This window comes from Ranitomeya imitator, chromosome 2 (assembly GCF_032444005.1).
Source record: "Ranitomeya imitator isolate aRanImi1 chromosome 2, aRanImi1.pri, whole genome shotgun sequence".
Taxonomy (NCBI): Eukaryota; Metazoa; Chordata; class Amphibia; order Anura; family Dendrobatidae; genus Ranitomeya; species Ranitomeya imitator.
In genome coordinates this window covers 722,295,727-722,315,224 of record NC_091283.1, presented here as the reverse complement: position 1 = coordinate 722,315,224, position 19,498 = coordinate 722,295,727, and the positions used below count along the sequence as shown (strand labels likewise).

At 42.4% G+C, this 19,498-nt stretch overlaps 1 protein-coding gene across 2 annotated transcripts in view; it reads left to right on the top strand.

Annotated features, from left to right (window-relative positions):
- The window catches only part of BMPR1A (bone morphogenetic protein receptor type 1A), a 144,249-nt gene extending 132,863 nt beyond the window's left edge, over positions 1–11,386 (top strand). The window contains exons 11-13 of one of the 2 annotated variants that reach the window (XM_069753183.1): positions 3,735–3,910; positions 5,879–6,009; positions 6,925–11,386. In XM_069753183.1, coding sequence (XP_069609284.1) covers positions 3,735–3,910; positions 5,879–6,009; positions 6,925–7,050 — 433 coding nt within the window. In that variant the 3' untranslated portion in view covers positions 7,051–11,386. The remainder of the gene's footprint in view (positions 1–3,734; positions 3,911–5,878; positions 6,010–6,924) is intronic. The other variant, XM_069753182.1, reaches the window with a different exon arrangement.
- The last annotated feature ends 8,112 nt before the right edge of the window (positions 11,387–19,498 follow it).

The following is a 19,498-nucleotide window of genomic DNA, read 5'->3' as shown; positions in this document are numbered from 1 at the left end:
TATGCCAGATCTCGTACATAGGGTGTACGTCACGTAAATTAAAAACTCGTATAACCGAACATATTAGAGACGCTATTAACCCTAACATGAGAAACAGAAATATCTCTATGGTATCGAGACATTTTAATACATAACACAATGGGGATGTTACTGCTTTAAGGGTGCACGGTATTGAGAAAGTCTATATGTCACATCGTGGAGGAGATTCAAGGAGACACCTACTCACTAGAGAGGAGTTTTGGATCTATAATTTAAACACTCACTGTCCTGCAGGCATGAATAAGAAAAGTGAAATTATGTATCACTATTGTTAGTGTTTTAATGTGTTTTGTATGTTATTTTTTAATGTGTTCATATATATGCAGCTCTAGGACCTTACGGACCTGTCATGTGACATGGGGGGCGTGGTTTAAGCCTGTATGGGCTATATATCTCGCTCATTCCTGCAATGGTATAGGCATGAGTAAGAACGCTATAGGTCGAAACACGTAGCCGTACTCTTAAAATCACCTGTTTGGTCCACTTTTTGTAAGGAATTTTCCTGTTTTTATTGCCACTTTGGATTAATAAAATTTGCAACTTTTTACCCATCTTGCTGGAGCTGGAGTATCTACATTGTTTGAAGTGCTGCTGCTGGCCGTCTTGATCAGGACGGGCTTCCGCGCTCCGCGTTTTGATGGTCTGGTTGGTGAGCTGGCTGCGACTTTTTTAGTTGCTTTTCTTTTTTCTTTTTGTAGCTAGATTTATGCACAGCCTTCACTTTATCTTGGGTACATACCTGTAATATCATATTAGATCTATGCACAGCGTTTATTTTACTTACCTGTCATATGCACGTTGCATTGGAAAGTGAAGATTAAAATGTATCATAGCCTCTTTTCATATATTCAATCAATGTTTAGGTCCTTTGCATATTATGGAATATAAATAGTGATTATCTTTATATTTATTTAAAATTATTGTTGAATTGGAGTATATAATTCAGTATACATACCCTTGGATGAAACCTTGCACTCTATTGCCACCTGGTGGCCCATTCCCTAATTTTAATATTGTGATTATTTTGTGAATAATAAACTATATACTTCTTTGGTATTTCATATTTATAGGTATTGTACGTTTGTATAGATACACGACCACATATATTTATCTGTTTGGTTTATTAACTATATGCCAAGTTTATCTAAAGACTTAATATTTATAGTGATGACCCTTGTTTAAGACTTCTGCTCTTTGCCCTGGCCGCTGGATATCTGCATCTGGGCCAAATCCTGACTATTGACAACTCAGTGGAGTTTATCACAATTTCTGTTATTTTGATTACCCACTTTTTGAGGACTGACCACAGGTTTTCAATGGGATTGAGATCTGAATGGTTTACTGCCCATGGATCCAAGATTTCAATGTTTTTTTCACTGAGCCACTTAAAGGGGTATTCCCAACTCCAAGATCCTTTTCCAATATGTAGTAGGTGTGGAAATAATAGCAAATACCTTCAATTAGAAATGTAGTATAGTTTTTCTGATTCGCTATGTCTCTTTCCTGATATGCAGGGCATTGCAGTACCTTAGGTATCCATGGTTACGACCACTAGCAACTAGCTAACTAACTCTCACTACATCAGTGGTCATAACCATGGATCCCGAAGGTCCTGCAATGCCTGCACATGAGGAAAGACACATAGCGAATCAGAAGAACTATACTACATTCCCAATTGCAGATATTTGCTAATAATATCACCCCTACTACATATTGGGATAGAATTTTGGAGATGGGAATGCCCCCTTTAATTATCAGTTGTGCCCGGTGACTGCATCATGCTGGAAAAAGTATTGTTCGTTGTTGCTGTCTGATAATTTTAATGAATTTTGCTGTCTGATAATTTTAACCCCTTCATGACCGGGGGATTTTTCGTTTTTCCGTGTTAGTTTTTCGCTCCCCTCCTTCCCAGAGCCATAACTTTTTTATTTTTCCGTCAATTTGGCCATGTGAGGGCTTATTTTTTGCGGGACGAGTTGTACTTTTGAACGACATCATTGGTTTTAGCATGTCGTGTACTAGAAAACGGGAAAAAAATTCCAAGTGCGGTGAAATTGCAAAAAAAGTGCAATCCCACATTGGTTTTTTGTTTGGCTTTTTTGCTAGGTTCACTAAATGCTAAAAATGACCTGCCATTATGATTCTCCAGGTCATTACGAGTTCATAGACACCAAACATGACTAGGTTATTTTTTATCTAAGTGGTGAAAAAAAATTCCAAACTTTGCTAAAAAAAAAAAAAAAATAAAAAATTGCGCCATTTTCCGATACTCGTAGCGTCTCCATTTGTCATCATCTGGGGTCGGTTGAGGGCTTATTTTTTGCGTGCCGAGATGACGTTTTTAATGATAGCATTTCGGTGCAGATACGTTCTTTTGATCGCCCGTTATTGCATTTTAATGCAATGTCGCGGCAACCAAAAAAATGTAATTCTGGCGTTTCGAATTTTTTTCCCGCTACACTGTTTAGCGATCAGGTTAATACTTTTTTTTAATTGATAGATCGGGCGATTCTGAGCGCGGCGATACCAAATATGTGTAGATTTGATATTTTTTTTATTGATTTATTTTGATTGGGGCGAAAGGGGGGTGATTTAAACTTTTATGTTTTTTTTTATTTTTTTCACATTTTTTTTAACTTTTTTTTTTTAACTTTTGCCATGCTTCAATAGCCTCCATGAGAGGCTAGAAGCAGGCACAGCACGATCGGCTCTGCTACATAGCAGCGATCTGCTGATCGCTGCTATGTAGCAGAATTGCACGTGTGCTGTGAGCGCCGACCACAGGGGGGCGCTCACAGCGACGGGCAATCAGTAACCATAGAGGTCTCAAGGACCTCTATGGTTACCATTCACAAGCATCGCCGACCCCCGATCATGTGACGGGGGTCGGCGATGACGTCATTTCCGGCCGCCCGGCCGGAAGCGGTAGTTAAATGCCGCTGTCTGCGTTTGACAGCGGCATTTAACTAGTTAATAGGTGCGGGCAGATCGCGATTCTGCCCGCGCCTATTACGGGCACATGTCAGCTGTTCAAAACAGCTGACATGTCCCGGCTTTGGTGCGGGCTCACCGCGGAGCCCTGCATCAAAGCAGGGGAGCCGGCATCGGACGGTATAGTACGTCCGATGCCGGTAAGGGGTTAATGAAGTTATTCTTGGAGGATGTTTAGATCCCATTCTTTATTCATAGCAGTGTTCTTAGGAAAATGTTTGAGTGAGCCCTCTACATGGGTGAAAAGCCCCCAAACCTGAATAGTCTTGGAATGCTTTACTGTATAACACAGAACTCGTGGTAGTGCTCATCTCTTCCATGGACAGTCATGAAGGGCTTCATCATATAAAATCACATTACCCCAGTCCTCTGCAGCCCAGTCCTTGTACTTTGCGCAGAATGTCAGTCTGTACTTGTTTTTCTTTGCTGCTCTTGTTGACACCAGGCCAGTCTCCAAAAACTTTACCCACACTGTGCCTGCTGTCATTACTGAGCAAGCTCTTTTTTTTTTGTTTTTTTTTTTTGTTTTTTTGAGTGCCCCAAAATAAAATTTAAAATTTAAAAATAAAATTTATGATTTCCGAAAAGCAGAGACTGGAGAGAGTGGAGTGCCAGAGAGGGGCAAAAGACGAGCTTATACTTTTCGTTGGATAAAAAACTGCAATCTAAAGAAATAATTCTACTTGCATTTTGTTTTATCTCAGTGACACACATGAAGTGGATATTCCCCTGAACACTCGTGTCGGCACAAAACGGTACATGGCACCTGAGGTCCTGGATGAAAGTTTGAATAAAAACCATTTCCAAGCGTATATTATGGCCGACATCTACAGCTTTAGCTTAATCATTTGGGAAATGACCCGTCGCTGCATCACTGGTGGTAAGTTGTCTTATAAAGGACTGTTTAAAGTGCTGTAAACCACTGCTTAAAGGATCTCCCATGAACGTGTGTGTATGTATGTGAGATGCACTCGCCAAGGCCGAGGGGTACCCAGAATCGGACTGGGGGGAGGTCACGGGGCCGTGATACTTTTCTGTGGCCCTGGCCATTTCATAAAATTGAGGATAATTATGTGGTATTTGACAGCGACACCACCCATGGTGTTTGGCAATGGGTGGCTGACGCTGCGGTTTAGGTCCACTGGGGCTGATGGTGACACAGCAAAGATGGTTCAGCTCCCCAAGGGTAGAGCGGGGCCCCAGGGCAAATATATTTGATTGATCAGATGGTTGGAGTGCAGAGAATAAGTGAAGGGCACAGAGAGGTGCAGTTTTCTTTACCTTTTACTTGAAAGTAGATGCAGTCTGGGGTACCACTTACAGATGACGGATTGAGTCCGTCTTGCCTGGAGTCTTTCAGGGGATCCACCCTGCCGGGTGGGGTTGGCGACTTTCCTTCTGCACTTTCTTTTAGGGTCCCTGCTGCTTGTAGCTAAGCTTCGGCCCTCTCCTGCATGATGACTTGTAACCTGTATGGCAGACAGTGTGAGCCTATTTCATGGACACTGTCCTTTTCACAGCCCCGGGGCTCTTGGTCTGCTACTGTGCCTTCAGGTGTTCGGTGTGGCCAGGGAACTTGCAGCCCCTGCCCTCCAGATTCGGCTGTCAGTGCGTACAGCACCCACCCAGCCAAGGACTCTGGCGTCCCTTTTTATCAGCTATGCGCCGTTTTTATTCCCCTGAGCTCTGGTCTCTGCTCCTGTCCCTTCCCTCTCCACAGACCAACTGCCAACTCTCCTTTCTTACTGTCCTATCACAAGCTCCAGCTGGCTCCCGTTTCCATGACAACTCCCCTGTTTACTCTCTCAGCTGACTTCTTTCTGACTCACTAACCCCACCTGCTGGCCAGAATTTATAAGGAAGTTCGCCTTTCTGGCCTGGAACAGGAATTGACATGTACACTGTTACCTGGCATGGGGACCTTCCTTCTTGCCTCCAGGCATGACATCACCCCTTAGAGGGAGGCAATGTCACCGTGGCAACCGGACTCTGGGGTGGCGTATAGTATAGTCATCTACGGCCTCTTTTTCCGGTATCCGGCGCTGTTCAGTGAGGTCACCACTCTTCAGACTATCCAGATCACTTTATGCTGTATAAAAAAAAACACACAAGTCAGCTCATCTGTATTCCAATTCCTCCTCATTCCTTCCCGCAAGGAAAAAAAGGTTCGAGCAGCCAGTAGAAAATGCAGGAAAACGAAAACAATCCAGCAAAAAAATGGGATCTTGATAAAATGTCATCATTTATTTATATATGATTAAAAAGCAACGAATGCCATGAATAAGACCCTGAAACGCGTAGGCTAATGTGACAATTAAACGCTGGTGTGTGCATGATGTTGCAATAGCTAGTACTTCAGGGGTGTACCTTATTTGGAATGGAATTTTAATCAAGATCACATTTTTTTCTGCTGGATTATCGTCATTTTCCTATTTTATGCTGTATGTGAGTCAGAAGTCTGTTTTGCAGTGTAACCCTATGGAGCGTTAGGACAAGGCTTCATAGGCTTACATTGTTAGAGACTTCTGACTTGCTCATAGAGTGAACCAGGGAGACTGAAGAGTGGTGACGTCACTGAGAAGAGGAGCAGAACAGTGCTGTATGCTGGAAAAACCAGTGATAAGTGAGTATATAGACACTACATACCATACACCGATTTATGGGAGATAATGTTCATGGGAGGGCTTTTTTTTAATTCCCTTGGGCAAAGTTCTCCTTCCATTACCCAATTAATTAGGGAATTGTCAGGCTTCAGTGCCCTGTCTGCCAGCTCGAAGTGACACAAAAAGCCAACGCAAGGTACCCTTTACAGCAGCCATTTATTTCTGATTTGCATTCTTTTTTTCAGGTATTGTTGAAGAATATCAGTTGCCATATTATGATATGGTGCCAAGCGACCCATCTTTTGAGGACATGAGAGAAGTAGTGTGCATTAAATGTTTGCGGCCCACAGTGTCAAATAGATGGAACAGTGATGAGGTAGGTGTCTTGGTTTCTTCACTTTCTCCAAGAGACATTTTCTTTTTTTTTTAAAATATAAAGGATCAAATTCCTCATTTGGGATTGTTTTCTTGTGTCATTCGCTGACTTATTTTTGTGCAAAATTTTTCAAAATGGTGCACAAAGTTGATTAGTTTTGTGCAAAGTCAAAAATCATCATTTTTGTATTTATCCTTTTCTGTAACTTTTTAGGTCAAAAAGTTACACCTTTTGCAAAAACAATTGCACCAAAATTGCCTGCCGAATACAAAATGTTTTAAAATATAAAAGCCCAAATGGGCCTGGAGTGCATTTGTGTGCATGTTTACCCCTTTTCAAACAGTTGCAAATAATAAACCAGGCACAAACAGCTGAAAACATGAAGACCACTCACAATGGTACAAAAGAAAAACAGGTGGATTTATAAAAAAGATGAAAAGAAATTCAAACAATAGCAAGCAAAAACACAAACAAAAAGACCTCTCAAATAAATTAATAAATTGGTCCCAGATTTTCTACAAATGGACTAAGTGTTATTCCCACATCGTACATTTATACACATGATGTGTCAGAAATTTGTGATAAATGCAGGTTCCACCTTTGGGGACAAGAATGTGGCGCTCTTCACTTCTGTGGGAATTGTAATAAATTCTTCGCAATTTTTTTAAACTCATGTACAGAAGTAAATAGATGGCCATGCACAGTCCTTTCCCAGCAGCATGACATAGGCCTCATTCTTGAGATGCCTGCAGTCCCGGAGGTGTCTACTTAGATATTTGCCGAGTCCTGAGCAACGCTGCTTACGTCTAAGCTGAGGTCCCTTGCCGGGAGTCCCCATCATGGTACCAATGATATTCTGTAAGTAGATCCTTTCTGTTCGAACAACTTTCTAATTCTAATTTCTTTTATCTTCAGTGCTTGAGAGCGATATTGAAGCTAATGGCTGAGTGTTGGGCCCAAAATCCAGCGTCCCGTCTCACCGCTCTAAGGATTAAAAAGACACTTGCAAAAATGGTAGAATCCCAAGATGTCAAGATTTGACAGTGGAAACTTGGGTCTCCACATCAATGGGACTCTAAACTGAGGGAGCGAAGTGCAAGAAGAGGCAACTGAAGATTCAGCGGCCTCCCTGATCCATTTTGCAGGCTGCTATATAAAGACTTAACTCAGTACTGTGTAGAATAATGTGCCGAGAGCCTCTCTGTCATTGGGAGCCTCTGTGTACATCAGAACAGAATATTTTTGTTTTTATATTTTATCAAGACTTTTATGACCGGCTCAAAGTTCCTGTTTTATTGCATGTTCAAGCTATATTGCTTTCTGTGAAAGCAGCTACCACCAGGTTGTTAAGCTTCCCGTATGCACCCTTGTGGAGAAGAGACGTGTCACCGTTGCCTTTTTACAATTTCTACCTGAAACGAGATTTTCCTTTGTGCCACCAATAATTTGCCACGTTTCACTTGTTTTATAAAATACCTACCGTGATGGAGCAGGCCAGTGCCATTTATGCCAATGACTTTTATCGCAGTATTTCAAATTAGCGACACAGAATTTTGTATTACAGTTTTGTTGCTGTTATGATACTCCCCAAGCGACATCCTGTTTTTTTTGTGCTCTGCATGTGCCATATTGAGTTGTTTTTTAATGTTTGCTCTTAACTGGCAAAAAGAGGAGATAATGATGCCAGAAACTAAAATTATTCAAAGCATTTCTGTCGAATTCTCCTGATACAGTAGTATGACCTCTGATACAACAGGAGGTGTCGCCAACCCAATTGAAAATACCTGTTTAACAAAAAATATTTAATGCACTAGGTAGAAACTCAAAACAACCAATATAAATCAAGCGACAATAGAGTATATTTAACCCATAAAAATACATTTATTTGTACTATATTAAAACAAAAAACAATTAGAATAAATTTAATAGGGTAGCCTAAAGAAGAGGCTGCTGTCCTTAAAGCAGAGACATTAAACACTTACACACATTTTGGATAGTGATGAGCGAATATATTCGTTACTCGAGATTTCCCAAGCACACTCAGGTGACCTCCGAGTATTTGTAAGTGCTCAGGGATTTAGTTTTCATCGCCTCAGCTAAATGATTTACAGCTATTAGCCAGGCTGAGTACATGTGGGGGTGCCTGGTTGCTAGGGAATCCCCACATGTAATCAAGCAGGCTAGTAGCTGTAAATCATTCAGCTGCGGCGAAGAAAACTAAATCTCCGAGCGCTAAAAAATACTTGGAGGACACCCGAGCTTGCTTGAGACATCTTGAGTAACGAGTATATTCGCTCATCACTAATTTTGGTAGCACTTCACTTGAGTACTATAGCCTAATTTAATAATTCAGTCTTTCCAGGATACATTCCCCATATAAATATATGGTAGGCACATAATAAAAGAAGAGAGTTGCATGAAGTAACCACTGATGTGTGTGTGTGTGTGTGTTGTCTCCACCGCCCCAACGCACGTTTTGATGTTGTCTTTGTCAGAACAACATGGAAACGGGCGTTGGTCACTTCATGTAAGTCCATTCTTTTATTATGTGCCTAGCATGCATTTTTATGGGGAATGTATCCTGGAAAGAGTGAATTGTTAGGCTATTGTACTCAAACCAATATCTGGAGTTTTTTGTTTTTTTTAAGTGAAGTGCTACCAAAATGTGTGTAGGTGTTAAGGGTACGTGCACACGATGCGGGTCCACAGCAGTTTCCCATGAGTTTACATTACAATGTAAACCTATGGGAAACAAAAAATGCTGTGCATATGCTGCGGAAAAAGCCGCGCGGAAATGCAGCGGTTTACATTCTGCAGCATGCCACTTCTTTCTTCGGATTCCGCAGCGGTTTTACAGCTGCTCCTATAGAAAACTGCAGTTGTAAAACCGCAGTTAAATCCGCGATAAATCTGCAGTTTTTGCCCTGCAGATTTATCAAATCCACAGTGGACCATTATACGTGTGCACATAGCCTTAAGGTCTCTGCTGTAAGGACAGCAGCCTCTGCTTTAGTTACCCTATTAAATTGATTGTTTTTTTTGTTTTAATGTAGTAGTATAAATAAGTATTTCTATGGGCTAAATATACTTTATTTGTCGTTTGATTTATATTAGGAGGTGTTGACAGCCGCTTTCACTCCATCGAAAACAATTCAACACTCGGCCAAGCCAAACTTTTTTTTTTTTTTTTTAATGTGGAGTCAGATTAGACCAGTTATTTGTGTGTATAGAACCTTAAAGGGAACGGTCAAGTAAAAAAAATTGCTGCTAATCAACAAGTTAATAATGTTCTGAGCCCTTCTGCTAGGAGAAAATTAACTTTATAGCTCCCCCAGCATTCTCGCTCTTATTGTCAGAGGGGTGCAGCAGGCACAGTTTCGGTCACTGCAGCCGCATCTCCTGACTGACAGCCGGTTTTCAGTCAGTGGCGGGGAACGATTATACCCACCGCGTTCTCTGCTGTGGCTGAAACCGTGCCTGTCGCAGCGCTCTGGCTGGAAGAGCGAGGCTGCTGAGGGGGACGGATAAAGTTAATATCCTCCCAGCAGGGGGGCTCTTACTGTGGCAGCCGCACAGGATCAGAAGGTTAATAGCTTGTTGATCATATTCACATGATGCTCATATGACTCCTTTAAAGGGAATGTCCAGGATTAGAAAAGCTCGAATGCTTTGTTTAAAAAAAAGAAACAAACAAAAAACAGCGCCACCTTTTTTCTAGTTTGTTATTTGTAGTACTCCTCCATTCGGTGAATAGTGCAGAACAGTAACAGCGTACAATCCTGATGACACTGTACTTAGTAGAAGGCAGCCATGATGACAACCCTTTCATTGTGCTCATTATTTCTATCATGACATAGGGACAGACACCTATGTTCAGACTACGGTTTTGCAGAGCTTTGTGCCAGCCATTCAGAGCAGGGGGCTAGTTGGCTAGGTTAAAGACATTTCGGGTCACCACTGCCCTACTCTGCTATGATGAGGGGTGAAAGACCTGAAACAGCAGTCTACAAATGGGTAGAATTTTCTTTTGGAAAAGAAGCTGGTTTCACTAGATATCTGATGTGGCAAGGCTGCTCAGTGGAAGTGCCATGTGTAACTGCAGTATTGCTAATATATATAGTGTATATATAATCAGACTAGGGATAATCAGGACATGCATGCCAGCAATTGATATTATGGCTCATTATATGGAGAGAATATATCAGGATATATCATATCCTAAAATATATCAGATATACATCATATCCTAAAACATAGGACATTATTCTGCAATGCTGAAATGCACCTGAATATTTGTAGTTGCAGAATCCAACATGTAATAGCTTTTGCTATAATTCTGCTCTGGCTTAGCATGTCAGGAAATTGGCCATTTTTATAGGACCCAGGTGTTGGTATCTACTCTAGAACAGCATAAAATGATGTATGAGCACTAGTGCAGAAGAAAAGCCGAGTAGTTGCCTGTTCGCTGCTTTCATTTCCCAAGGATTCATGAAAAATGAGATGTGGAATATGATTTGTTCCCTTGGGAAACTCCATGTTTTTCGCCCTGCATGTGAACAGATCCATACTCAATGAAGCAAACGTGTAGGACTGAAATAAACCAAAAACACTATATCCAGCAATAGAATGCCAAGTGAGTTATTGAATGGCCCGGTAACGCGCTTAGCTATCTGACATTTCTTATAATGAACCACTTCATTACATCTTATTATGCGTGCAGATGGATCCTGATGTATGTAAACGTGAGTCTTATTATTTAGCCAATCAGCAAGCAGTTTACAATGTCCAGAAGTCCTCTGTAAAATGAAACGAGACCTGATTAGTGCAAAGGTAAAAAGAAGGTAAAATCGCTTCCATTGTCTCATCCTAATCCATACAAGCCGTTGTCTATGAAATAGTTCGGGAATTAGACAGAGTGGCCTTAGTAATATCATTTCCATATAATGTGCCGAACCTATTTTATCATGGTCCAACAAATATCTCCACAAGTGATGCTTTGCCCCTCAAACCCTTAATGTTTCTTTGTTCCTTTAGTCTTTTCCTAGGGATTAATGGAAGCGTTGTGCGGCCTGTGATGACGTGTTTCGTCCTCATGTACCACGGCCTGATCTGATTTGTGTATTATATTCTGTAACATAAAGTAACACTATAGGTGATGTAGCAAGTGTAAATAGTTATGGCTATAACATAAAGCAGTGGCTATGATGACATATATGCCAAAACTGTAGAATAACCTTACAAAATGTAACACTAAATGTATTTTGTACAGCATCTGCTTTCAAAGGTGCCTTATATTAAGTTTACCATAAATTGCTTTGTTCTGTACACAGACAATGTCCAATGTATCATTTCTAAGTAAATAAGCTTATTTTAGTAATCCCTTGTCTCTTTTCTTCATTGTGAGCTTTTCTTAGGAATGTGGTAGGATTGGGAAAGCCTTGCAGATGCCATAACGTAGGATGTCTGTCTGCTGATTCTGGTGGAGCGTTTGAAAGGGCTTTACGATCCTGTAAACACATGACCCCTGTTCCAGCTATTACTGGCAATGTAGGGGATGGCTCATTTCTAAGGGGGGTGTTTATTTTTTTATGCACATGCAGCTCTCGCATCCAGGTACTGCCAAGATACAGGTCCCTATATCTATGTTATAACATCGTCCAAACCTGCTGATTTCCACCTGACCTTCTGATGTGTAAGGGCATATCCTGACTTTCTTCCAACAGATGACAAGTTCGACTTTTACCCATGTTTTTTTTTTTTTTTCTTAATCGTCAGGGATAATTAGCTTTAAGGCCGGGGTCATACTAGACCGTAATACAGACGAGTGCTATGCGATAAAAAATCGCATAGCACTCGGAACAATGTTAATCTATGGGGCAGCTCTCATCATCTGTTGTTTTCTCGGCTGTGTTATATGTGCGAGAGAAATCGCAGCATGCTGCGATTTTCACCGTATATCAGCCGAGAATCGCCGATGAAAGTCTATGGGTGCGAGAAAAACTCGCACACCACACGGACCATCAGTGTGACTTGCGAGAAATACGCACGGGGGGAGGGGGGGGGGGGTGTCCATAGAAAAGCTGGTAATTCAGTGCAGTGTACAGTAAAATCACACTGACAGCTTACAATAGAATAGATAAATGTATAAACATAGTATAGATAGATATATATATATATATATATATATATATATATATATATATATATATATATAATCTATCTATACTATGTTTATACACATATACACACATATACACTAGATTGTGGCCCGATTCTGACGCATCGGGTATTCTAGAATATGCATGTCCCCGTAGTATATGGACAATGATGAGTCCAGAATTCGCGGCAGACTGTGCCCGTCGCTGATTGTTCGAGGCAACCTTTATTACATCGTCGCCATGGCAACCATTATGACATCTACGTCGATACTGTGCCCGTCGCTGATTGGTCGAGGCGAATTCGCGGCAGACTGTGCCTGTCGCTGATTGGTCGAGGCAACCTTTATGACATCATCGTCGCCATGCTGTGCCCGTCGCTGATTGGTCGAGGCCTGGCGGCCTCAACCAGTCAGAGACGCGGGATTTCCAGGACAGACAGACAGACGGAAAAACCCTTAGACAATCTATATATATTATTGTCTAAGGGTTTTTCCGTCTGTCTGTCTCTTTCTGTCTGTCTGTCCTGGAAATCCCGCGTCTCTGATTGGTCGAGGCCGCCAGGCCTCGACCAATCAGCGACTGGCACAGCGACGATGATGTCATAAAGGACGTAGACATCCCGCGTCTGTGATTGGATGTAGAAATCCCATGTTTCTGATTCAGCAACGGGCACAGTATCGACGTAGACCTGGCGGCCTCGACCAATCAGCAACGGGCACAGCGACGATGATGTCATAAAGGATGTAGCAATCCCATGTTTCTGATTCAGCGACGGGCACAGTATCGACGTAGACCTGGCGGCCTCGACCAATCAGCAACGGGCACAGCGACGATGATGTCATAAAGGACGTAGACATCCCGTGTCTGTGATTGGATGTAGAAATCCCATGTTTCTGATTCAGCAACGGGCACAGTATCGACATAGATAATGGTTGCCATGGCGACGATGATGTCATAAAGGTTGCCTCGACCAATCAGCGACGGGCACAGTCTGCTGCGAATTCTGGAATCATCATTGTCCATATACTACGGGGACATGCATATTCTAGAATACCCGATGCGTTAGAATCGGGCCACAATCTAGTCTATCTATATATATAATTGCCTAAGGGTTTTTCCGTCTGTTTGTCTTTCTGTCTGTCTGTCTGTCCAGGAAATCCCGCGTCTCTGATTGGTCGAGGCCTGGCGGCCTCGACAAATCAGCGACGGGCACAGCGACGATGATGTCATAAAGGACGTAGACTTCCCGCGTCTCTGATTGGTCGTGGCCGCCAGGCCTCGACCAATCAGCGACGGGCACAGCGACGATGATGTCATAATGGTTGCCATGGCGACGATGATGTCATAAAGGTTGCCTCGACCAATCAGCAACGGGCACAGCGACGATGATATCATAAAGGTTGCCTCGACCAATCAGCGACGGGCACAGTCTGCCGCGAATTCTGGAATCATCATTGTCCATATACTACGGGGACATGCATATTCTAGAATACCCGATGCGTTAGAATCGGGCCACAATCTAGTTATATATATAGATATATAAATATACAGTACAGACCAAAAGTTTGGACACACCTTCTCAAAGATTTTTCTGTATTTTCATGACTGTGAAAATTGTACATTCACACTGAAGGCATCAAAACTATGAATTAACACATGTGGAATTATATATTTAACAAAAAAGTGTGAAACAACTGAAATTATGTTTTATATTCTAGGTTCTTCAAAGTAGCCACCCTTTGCTTTGATTGCTTTGCACACTCTTGGCATTCTCTTGATAAGCTTCAAGAGGTAGTCACTGGGAATGGTCTTCCAACAATCTTGAAGGAGTTCCCAGAGATGCTTAGCGCTTGTTGGCCCTTTTGCCTTCACTTTGCAGTCCAGTTCACCCAAACCATCTCGATTGGGTTCATGTCTGGTGACTGTGGAGGCCAGGTCATCTGGCGTAGCACCCTATCACTCTCCTTCTTGGTCAAATAGTCCTTACACATCCTGGAGGTTTGGAGTCATTGTCCTGTTGAAAAATAAATGATTGTCCAACTAAACGCAAACCGGATGGAATAGCATGCCGCTGCAAGATGCTGTGGTAGCCATGCTGGTTCAGTATGCCTTCAATTTTTAAAAAATCCCCAACTGTGTCACCAGCAAAGCACCCCCACACCATCACACCTCCTCCTCCATTCTTCATGGTGGGAACCAGGCATGTAGAGTCCATCCGTTCACCTTTTCTGTGTCGCACAAAGACATGGTGGTTGGAACCAAAGATCTCAAATTTGGACTTATCAGACCAAAGCACAGATTTCCACTGGTCTAATGTCCATTCCTTGTGTTCTTTAGCCCAAACAAATCTCTTCTGCTTGTTGCCTGTCCTTAGCAGTGGTTTCCTAGCAGCTATTTTACCATGAAGTCCTGCTGCACAAAGTCTCCTCTTAACAGTTGCTGTAGAGATGTGTCTGCTGCTAGAACTCTGTGTGGCATTGACCTGGTCTCTAATCTGAGCTGCTGTTAACCTGCGATTTCTGAGGCTGGTGACTCAGATAAACTTATCCTCAGAAGCAGACGTGACTCTTGATCTTCTTTTCCTGGTGCGGTCCTCATGTGAGCCAGTTTCTTTGTAGCGCTTGATGGTTTTTGCCACTGCACTTGGGGACACTTTCAAAGTTTTCCCAATTTTTCGGACTGACTGACCGACATTTCTTAAAGTAATGATAGCCACTCGTTTTTCTTTACTTAGCTGCTTTTTTCTTGCCATAATACAAATTCTAACAGTCTATTCAGTATTCTGAGGCTGGTGACTTGGATAAACTTATTTTCAGAAGCAGAGGTGACTCTTGGTCTTCCTTTCCTGGGGTGGTCCTCTTTAAATGAGAAGGTGTGTCCAAACTTTTGGTCTGTACTGTGTTTGTGTGTGTGTGTGTGTGTGTGTATATATATATATATATATATATATATATATATATATATATATATATATATATATATACATACATATATATATATATATATATATATATAATGTATATATGTGTGTGTGTGTATATATATATATATATACATATATATATATAATGTATATATGTGTGTGTGTGTGTATATATATATATAATCAGTGAGACACATATATATATTTAGTACAGAGCTACAGTAGATAGCAGAAAAGCCGGTAAGTCAATTGTCAGCTCTTGCTAAATCATTACCGAACCCGATAGTATATGAGACCTGGTTTACATACAGTAAACCATTTCATATCCGTTAGATTTTTACATATCCCTCACTAATAATGTTAGAAGTGTTTGTGTGTAAAATTTGGGAGCTGTAGGTGTTAAATTAAAGGTTTAATTCACGGAAGAAACTGGCGTGGGCTCCCGCGCAATTTTCCATGCCAGAGAGGGAAAGCCCGTGACGTAGGGCAGATAATAATAGCCCCCCCCCCCCGGCTAAAAACATCTGCCCCCAGCCACCCCAGAAAAGGCGCATCTGTAAGATTGTTATTTTTTTATTTTGGTTGTTTTTACAGAAGAATAAAGGTACAATGAGCGTACAATAAAGATATTAAAAAGCTCTGTTTTTCTTTCATTAAAATATTCTTAATGTGTGTATTTTTAACCCTTTCCTACTGTTGGATTAATAATGGATCGGTGTCTTATTGATACCTCTACATTAACCAGGCTTAATGTTACCTTACAATAGCAAGGTGACATTAACCCCTTATTACCCCATATGCCACAGGGCAATGGGAAGAGAGAGACTTAAGTGCCGGAATAGGCGCATCTTACAGATGCACCTTTTCTGGAATGGCTGGGGGCAGATGTCTTTAGGCAGGGGGTGTCAATAACCATGGTCCCTCGCTAGGCTATTAATATCTGCCCTCACTCACTGGTTTTCCCACTCTAGCGGAGAAAACTGGGAGGGAGCCCACGCCAGTTTTTTTCCGTGAATTAACCCTTTAACATCTACAGCTCCCAAGTTTTACACACAAACATTTCTAACATTATTAGTGAGGGATATGTAAAAATGTAAGATATGAAATGGTTTACTGTATGTAAACCATGTCTCATATCCTGTTGGGTTCGGTAGTGATTTTACAAAAGCCAGCCAACAATTGAATTACCAGCTATTCTGCTATCTAGCTCTGTATGGAAAAAAAAATACATATGTCTCACTGATTATACTGCAGCCGGCAGGCTGCGACCAATCGGCGACAGGCACAGTGCCCCCTCCCTACTCCCCTTCAGTCAGTGCACCCTGCGTGCGTCACTGCAGACACATGACCTGCACACAGTGCACAAGGTTATAATGGGGAGGAAGCAGCGAGCACTCACAATGCGGGACACGGAAATACAACTGGGACATCACAGCAGCCGCCATCATCTGACCTGTGCCTGGGGCTCCGCACCCTCCCAGGAGCAGCCACGACGTCCTCCGCCAGCAGCGGCCTCCGTGCCGCACTACAGGAAGGGCGGACTATCACCCCGCATGTGAACAGCTCTTCGGAGCCAGCCCATGTGCCTGCACTGTGAAGTCCCGCAGGGCGCCCCATGTGAGCCGCATTCCCGGCTGGGCCCTCGGCTTCATCATCTACACACGATCAGGCGATCAGTCTGTGGCACTGCTGAGGTGTTATGGAAGCCCAGGTTGCTTTGATAGCAGCCTTCAGCTCGTCTGCATTGTTGGGTCTGGTGTCTCTCATCTTCCTCTTGTCAATACCCCATAGATTCTCTATGGGGTTAAGGTCAGGCGAGTTTGCTGGCCAATCAAGCACAGTGATACTGTTGTTTTAAACCAGGTATTGGTACTTTTGGCAGTGGGGACAGGTGCCAAGTCCTGCTGGAATGAAATTTCCATCTCCAAAATGCTTGTCGGCAGAGGGAAGCATAAAGTTCTCTAAAATTTCCTGGTAGATGGCTGACTTTGGTCTTGATAAAACACTGTGGACCTATGCCAGCAGATGACATGGCTCCCCAAACCATCACCGATTGTGGAAACTTCACACTAGACCTCAAGCAGCTTGGATTGTGCCTCTCCACTCTTCCTCCAGACTCTGGGACCTTGATTTCCAAATGAAATGCAAAATTTACTTTCATCTGAAAACAACACCTTGGACCACTGAGTAACAGTCCAGTTCTTTTTCTCCTTGGCCCAGGTAAGACACTCCTGGCGTTGTCTATTGGTCATGAGTGGCTTGACACAAGGAATGCGACACTTGTAGCCCATGTCCTTAATATGTCTGCGTGTGTTGGCTCTTGAAGCAATGACTCCAGCAGCAGTCCACTCCTTGTGAATCTCCCCCAAATTTTTGAATGGCCTTTTCTTAACAATCCTTTCAAGGCAGCAGTTATCCCGGTTGCTTGTGCACCTTTTTCTACCACACTTTTTCCTTCCACTCAACTTTCCATTAACATGCTTGGATACAGCACTCTGTGAACAGCCAGCTTCTTTAGCAATGACCTTTTGTGGTTTACCCTCCTTGTGTAATGTGTCACTGACTGCCTTTTGGACATCTGTCAAGTCATCAGTCTTCCCCATGATTATGGTGCCTACTGAAACAGACTAAGGGACCTTTGCAGGTGTTTTTTGTTAATTATTCTAATTTACTGAGATAATGACTTTTGGGTTTTCATTGGCTGTAAGCCATAATCATCAACATTAACAGAAATAAACCCTTGAAATACATCACACTGTTTGTAATTACTCTATATAATATATGAGTTTCACTTTTTGTATTGAAGAACTGAAATAAATTCAGTTTTTGATATTATAATTTTGTGAGAAGCACCTGTATACTACGTGGGCTGTGCTATATACTACGTGGGCTGTGCTATATACTATGGGCTGTGCTGTATACTACGTGGGCTGTGTTATCTATTATGTGGCAGTGCTATATACTTCGTGGCCTGTGCTATATACTGCATGGGCTGTGCTATATACTGGGTGGCCTGTGTTATATCCTGCGTGGGCTGTTATACTACGTGGGCTGTGTTATCAACTACGTGGCAATGCCATATACTATGTGGCTGTGTTATATACTACATGGGCTGTGTTATATACTACGTGGCAGTGCTATATACTACGTGGGCTGTGTTATATACAACATAGTTGTGCTATATACTACGTGGCTGTTATATACTATGTGGGCTATGTTATTGTTATGCGCGAACCGTGTGCTGTTCCTGCACTGCCGAAGATGGCGCCTCCGCTGCTCTCACCACCGCCCGTAAATCTGCTCTTCTCATGGACGGACGGCCGGGGACGGTCTCCAGAAAGCTGCCGCCACCGCCCCCTGCACACTCCCATCCAGTGTTATATACGTCTCTGTGTTATCTACTACGTGGGCTGTGCTATCTACTACGTGGGCTGTGCTATCTACTATGTTGGCTGTGCTATATACTACATGGGCTGTGCTATATACTACATGGGCTGTGCTATATACTACGTGGGCTGTGCTATGTACTATTTGGGCTGTGCTATATACTAAGTGGGCTGTGCTATATACTACGTGGGCTGTGTTATCTACTACGTGGCAGTGCTATATACTTCGTGGGCTGTGCTATATACTACGAGGGCTATGCTATATACAGCGTGGCCTGTGCTATATACTGGGTGGCCTGTGTTATATCCTGCGTGAGCTGTTATACTACATGGGCTGTGTTATTAACTACGTGGCAGTGCTATATACTACATGGGCTGTGTTATATACTATGTGGCAGTGCTATATACTGAACACACAAACCCCACCGCAGCTGCAAAGAATTACACCTAACTATGGTAAAATAGCGATAACTAACAGGATATTCCTTACAATATATACAGCTAAAAAATACAATGAATAATACAATGCAGATTACTTGTATGTTCCCTATCCAAAAATGCCCATACTGTACGGTTTACCCAAGGTACACAAAGGGGTGCCCGACCGGCCTCAACCAATCAGCGTTCATAAATAAACTACATGCATATACTAGAACGAGAATGACATGAAGGACAGTCTGTGAGGGAGAGAATAACATGGAGGACAGTCTGTGAGGGAGAAAATAACATGGAGGACAGTCTGTGAGGGAGAGAATAACATGAAGGACAGTCCGTGAGGGAGAGAATAACATGGACAGTCTGTGAAGGAGAGAATAATATGGAGGACAGTGTGTGAGGGAGAGAATAACATGGAGGACAGTGTGTGAGGGAGAGAATAACATGGAGGACAGTCTGTGAGGGAGAGAATAACATGGAGGACAGTCTGAAGGAGAGAATAACATGGAAGACAGTCTGTGAATGAGAGAATAACATGGAGGACAGTGTGTGAAGGAGAGAATAACATGGAAGACTGTCATGATCCG